The sequence below is a fragment of the Muscardinus avellanarius genome (genome assembly GCF_963383645.1).
Source record: "Muscardinus avellanarius genome assembly, chromosome: 2".
NCBI lineage: Eukaryota > Metazoa > Chordata > Mammalia > Rodentia > Gliridae > Muscardinus > Muscardinus avellanarius.
Window position 1 is genome coordinate 69,305,422 of NC_137787.1, and position 6,000 is coordinate 69,311,421.

Here is a 6,000-nt window from a genome sequence, read left to right on the forward strand (position 1 = left end):
AATAGGACTAGGGCTATAGCACAGAGGTAAAATGCCCCTGGTACCACACACAAACAAAAATATATGTAAATATTTTGCTAACTTTTGCATTCATTTTTAGGTAAACATGCAGCCTATGTTTGAATACAACCTCTACATGTATTACTACTTTGTCAATTTTATTATATTTGGATTATTTCTTCCTCTGAGTATGCTGATCAGTGTTTTTATCACTAATTTCAACAAGCATAAAATAAAGATAAGTATAAATATTTTTGTTCATAAATGTATCAAAAATATATATTAACAAAAATGCCAAGGTTCCCTTCTCAGTTTGAGATTTAGCTTCATGGCATTTTTATTTGGCTCATATCTAATGAAATAATGATTGCTGTTCTTGCGCTTGATCATCTTTGCATTGGTTTTGGTATTCAAAACATACATGAACAAGTCTAAAAGTTAAAAAATACCTTTGTTTCTGTATATATATTTTGTAAATAATAATGTGCTGAAAAAGAAATGAGAAATATAACTGTGTATATGCACAAATATATAAAGACTTCAGGGAAAACTCTTTTACTCTGATATACTGAGTGCTTTAAGAATCATAACTGCCATGGAAATATTTCTATTACAGTAGCCCTTTCTGCAAGAAGTAGAGAGCCATAAATCCTAGTGGAAGGACCTAAGTAGGAGTGAGTGAACCTAGTAATAGATAGGTCAGAGACAGGCAGAATTGAACATACATTGTTTGGTGTCATTTCTGAAGAAAATCTCTCTTTGGGGCTTTCACAAATCAAAAGCCTCAGAAGACATCTAAGTTCATCTAGATGTCCTGATAAGAGAACCATCAGGTATAGGGAATCTTACCAAATAAACTAACTGGAGAAATGTTTAATTTTTGAATTCCATCTTCAGCCAGAAAATCTGGCATAGAATTCTGAGTTTTTGCTAATCTGATGGGAGTAGAGGGCCTGTTGATTAAATATGGTCTTGATCGGATGCCTCAGGTTCCTGAGACTTCATCCTAATGAGATAACATTGGGGGCATTGCTTCTGGCCTTATGTTGGTGATCACTGCCAGTTTGAAGCTACTAGGTTCTAATTTAGAGTATTAGCAAGTTCAGTTAGAAATGATCAAGCATGAGTTAGTTCTTTACAGCTAAGCCTATTGTAAAAGTAAAATCAGTAGTTACCAAGATTTCTAAAGTGCATATTAGAAGGAATATTTTGGATTTAATGTCATTTTAGTATTTTTTTATTTCTTTACCAAGGAGGCTCAAATATCTTTATAACAGTAAAACAGAAGAAACAGTATCGTGAGTTAAAGAGGCTAATGTATGAAGACTCTCAAAGACCACTACCCCGTCCAGGAGTAAGAAAATGTCTACTTTTGCATTGTAGCTTCAAAAAAAATGTTTCGCTTTTACAAATAATAGTGTACTTTAAAATTTTTTAATCTCTTAAAAATATTTATAAAATATCTTTCTTGATGAAGCTTTTAAAGGAGTTTTTTTGTTTGATTGTGTGTGTGGGGGGGTGGTTGACTATACACCATAGTTGTAGTTTGCTAACAACTTAGAGAATTTAGGACTTATAGGACTCATTCTCCTACTTATTTTGAGTGGGGAATTGTAAAATCTAAAGAATATTTGTACAAATAATAAAATTATTACACACTTTTTTCTTTTTCTGCAGAATAAATTCCAAGGCCTCATTTTTGACTTGGTAACAAGTCACGTTTTTAATATGATGGCCATGGTCCTTATCTGTTTGCAAGCAGTAACCATTATGATACAAAGTGATGAACAGAGTCCACAAATGGAAAATGCTATCTACTGGATGAATACAGTTTTTGTTGTGCTATATACTATAGAGTGCATCCTGAAGCTCATCTCCTTCCATTGTTACTATTTCACCATCATATGGAACATTTTTGACTTTATGGTGGTAATTTTCTCCATGACAGGTACTATTTTTCTTGGTCAAATTTGCATTTACTGTAATATGAATTCAGGCAAACTGTTAAAATAAATTTTGTTTGAGACATTTTATTCAAGAAGCAAAAGAAGTAGAGACCATTTTTATTTCTAACAGAATACCTCCCATGTTTGCATTCAAAGTGTGCACATTCCCAACAAAAATTTATCTTTCTACTAAATATAAGTTTCTTGAACTAATCATATATACCTTATGTCACAAACCACCAGACAGATGCTTGATTAGCTATCCAGTATATAACAATTTATTTTCTAGGAGGACACTAAAGGACTTTCACATGACAGAATGATGCAGTCTTTTAAGATCACTATTGTTCATTTTGCTATAATGGTAAAAAATTGTGGACAAGCCTGATGTGTTGACACATGCCTGCAATCTCCGAATTTGAGAGGCTGAAATAGGAAGATTGCAGATTGGAGGATAGCCTCAGCAAAGTAGCAAGATTCTCAGCAACCTAGTGAGATCTGTTTCCAAAAATAAAATAAAAATAAGCCAGGCATGGTGGTGCACACCTGCAATCCCAGCATTCGGGAGGCTGAGACTGGAGGATCGCAGTTCACAGACAGCCTCAGCTACTTAGTGAGGCTCTCTGCAACTCAGTGAGACCCTGTTTCAAAATAAAGAATAAAAAATAGGGCAGGGGGTGTAGCTTGGCAGTCGAATGCCCCTGGGTTCCATCCCCAGACCTGCAAAAATAAATAAATAAATAAGTAAGTAAATAAATAAATAAATATAAAATAAAATAAAATAAAACGGGTATAATTTGGAAGAAGAATGCCCCTAGACTCAATTTCCAATACCACAAAAGAAAAGCAAAAATACCTATTTACAACTTTTAGGGCATGACAATTTATTTTAGGCTTTAAGGAATTTTTTCCTAGTCTGGCTTTTTCTTCCCTTAAAGATCTAGTGTATTTAACAAATATATTTATTATTCTCTTTGTGACTAGACATTGTGCTATCTGCAAAGAAAACAGTAGTAAACAAGATATGCAAAATTCATCTTTGCACATAATTTATAGTCTACTAAAGAATATACATAATTGAATAGTATGATTTAATACTGTATTATTAAAGCTCAGGCAAAGAAGTCAGCTGCATAACAGAGGTAGAAGCACCTAGTCATTAAGTAGAGGTCAGAAAAAACTTTGCTTAAGAAGAAAATTCAAGTAGAGCCCTATGTATAAGAAGGAAAGCACACAATTTAAGATAAAAGTGTTTCAGGCAAGAAAAAAATATTGTATGCTTCCCCATGAGGACACATGCCAAAAGGTAAGTCCCATGTGAGTAGGGACAATATTTTAGACTTATTAAGTAAAACTCTTTTAAGAGTTAAAGAGTATATTAAGCAATGAAAAAAATGTACATTAGCTGTTTTTCCAGTTGTACTTCAGAAAACACACTCATTCAAATTAGTGAAATAGTGCAACTAACTATTGGGAGAAAAGTCCAAGAAGCTTGATGGAAAAGTTAGTGAAATCAGGAGTAGGATAAGAGGAAGAAAACAGAAGAATTGCGAAACTACAGAGCCCAACGGGACTGAAATGGGAGCAAAAAGAAAAAATTAAAAAATTTGAGGAGAAATGAGAATTTGGTGGCTCGGAGTGAAGGATTCTCTATAGCATGATAGAGGGCAGAGGAAGGACTGAACATCACTAAGAATATCATCATAGGCAGTGACCAATTTAACAGAAACATGAAGCATGGTGTTTCCTGTCAGCAAACAGAGCATCTCATCGAGAAACTCCATGAGATTCTTCCTTTCGCCACCTTCTCAATTCAAAAAGATCCATTTCTAAGTTTTAAGGGACGTCTCATTTATTCAATTCATGAAGATCCTAGGACCCAAATGCTATTTATGAAACAAATGAATTAAATTAAATTGTTATTTATATGTCAATGAACCAGGCCTTTTGTAATTATATTTACTGGTTAGATCTTTCTGCTTTGCATTGTAATTAAGTACCTATGCCTAGTTACTAGATTATAGTCATTGAGAATAGAAATCACGTCATTCAGCTTTGCCTATCTGCATGATGCCTCTATAAGGCATTCAATGTAGGCTGGATTGATCTAAAGTTATTGCTATAACAGCATTCAGAAAAAAGTAATGACTAATGTCCTGTATTATGGATTCAGGCAATGTGTGCTTCCAGAGTATTTGTCTATAAAATTCTTAGGATGATAGTATAAATTCTCTGCTAGATATACTTATCATTGATAAAATTTGTACTTAATTAACCCAAACTTTCGAAATACTGTTAAAAGGGATGGATGAATATAAAGGATTGCCAAAAAAAAATTTAAAGCAATTTAGTGAAAAATAATTCATACATCTGTAAGTACCATTGTACTTGGGTAATGTGAGTGCCTTTTTTGTCTTTTCCCACACCAAGGACTATTTCTGCCGATGACTATAGGTCCTTCTTTCGTGCCCTCTTTACTTGTGCAACTGATCCTTCTCTGTCGGATCATCCACATCCTGCGTCTTGGGAAAGGACCAAAGGTGTTCCACAGTCTGATGTTTCCTTTGATGCTGTCCCTTCCTGCGTTGTTGAACATCGGTCTTTTCATCTTCCTGGTCATGTTCATTTACGCCATCTTTGGAATGTACAACTTTGCCTATGTTAAGAAAGAAGCTGGAATTAATGATGTGTCCAACTTTGAAACCTTTGGCAGTAGTTTGCTCTGTCTGTTTCAAGTTACTATCTTTGCTGGTTGGGATGGGATGCTCAGTGCAATTTTCAACAGCAAGTGGTCTGATTGCGACCCTGATAAAATTAACCCCGGGACTCAGGTTCGAGGAGATTGTGGTAATCCTTCTGTTGGGATTTTCTATTTTGTCAGTTACATCCTCATATCATGGTTGGTCATTGTTCATATGTATATCGTTGTGGTCATGGAATTTTTAAGCATTGCTTCTAAGAAAAAAGCCAGGTCCTTGAGTGAAGATGATTTCAGGAAATTCTTCCAGGTATGGAAAAGGTTTGATCCTGAGAAGACCCAGTACATAGATTCTAGCAAGCTCTCAGATTTTGCAGCTGCTCTTGACCCTCCTCTTTTCATGGCCAAACCAAACAAGAGCCAGCTCATTGCTATGGATCTCCCCATGGCTGTTGGAGACAGGATTCATTGCCTTGATGTCTTACTTGCTTTTACAAAAAGAGTTATGGGGAAAGACACCAAGATGGACAAACTCCTTTCAGAGATAGAATTGGGGTATATGTTAGCCAACCCCTTTAAAATCACATATGAACCAATTACAACTACTCTGAAACGAAAACAAGAGGCAGTTTCAGCGACCATTATTCAGCGTGCTTATAAAAGTTACCGCCTGAGGCAAAATGACAAAAATATACCAGATATTCACATCGTAGATGTTGACAGAGAGGTTCAAGCTACTAAAGATGGTGTTTCTTTTGACAAAGCTAAGGAAAACGTAGCTATTCAAAGCCATATCTAATTCCATTTATTACCTTTTGATCTACTTCACAAGTCCCCCAGATATTGAAAACTTAGTAAGAAACTAAAGCAGCGATCATAGAAAATAAAGACAATGACCATTTGTTTACAACCCATGGAAGTTAAGCTTGTTTTCACAAGTCTCCATGCCCAAATCATGTTTTCACCTCTGTATGTTCAGTCTATCCTATTAAGAAAGACAACCCCATACTATTGCTGCAGTTAGCTAAAGTAGGTTAAAGTTCTCATCAAAATGTGCTTTCTCTATTTGGCCTATCTACTCTGTGCCTCTTCTGGAAGTTGGGGGAGGTGGTGGTAAAAATTAGTAGCAAAAGAGGATTTCTTGTGCATTTTATGCCTAATTTAATAGGCTTCCGGTCACCACCATTAGGACACAATTATAAATAACTGAGTACTTTTTATGTGCTATGGAGTCTTAAAAATAGTGAAATGAGCGAGGCATGGTGATGCATGCCTGTAATGCTAGTGCTGGGGAGGCTGAGACAGGACGATCACAGGTTCAAGACCAGCCTCAGCAACTTAGTGAGACACTCAGCA

At 35.4% G+C, this 6,000-nt stretch overlaps 1 protein-coding gene across 1 annotated transcript in view; it reads left to right on the top strand.

Annotated features, from left to right (window-relative positions):
* SCN7A (sodium voltage-gated channel alpha subunit 7) overlaps positions 1-5,443 on the top strand; it is a gene marked incomplete at both ends in the record, with an annotated part of 71,566 nt that extends 66,123 nt beyond the window's left edge. The window contains 4 exons of the mRNA XM_080688909.1: positions 101-242; positions 1,254-1,354; positions 1,678-1,948; positions 4,377-5,443. Of these exons, the coding sequence (XP_080545035.1) occupies positions 101-242; positions 1,254-1,354; positions 1,678-1,948; positions 4,377-5,443 (1,581 nt within the window). The remainder of the gene's footprint in view (positions 1-100; positions 243-1,253; positions 1,355-1,677; positions 1,949-4,376) is intronic.
* Between the last annotated feature and the right edge of the window lie 557 nt (positions 5,444-6,000).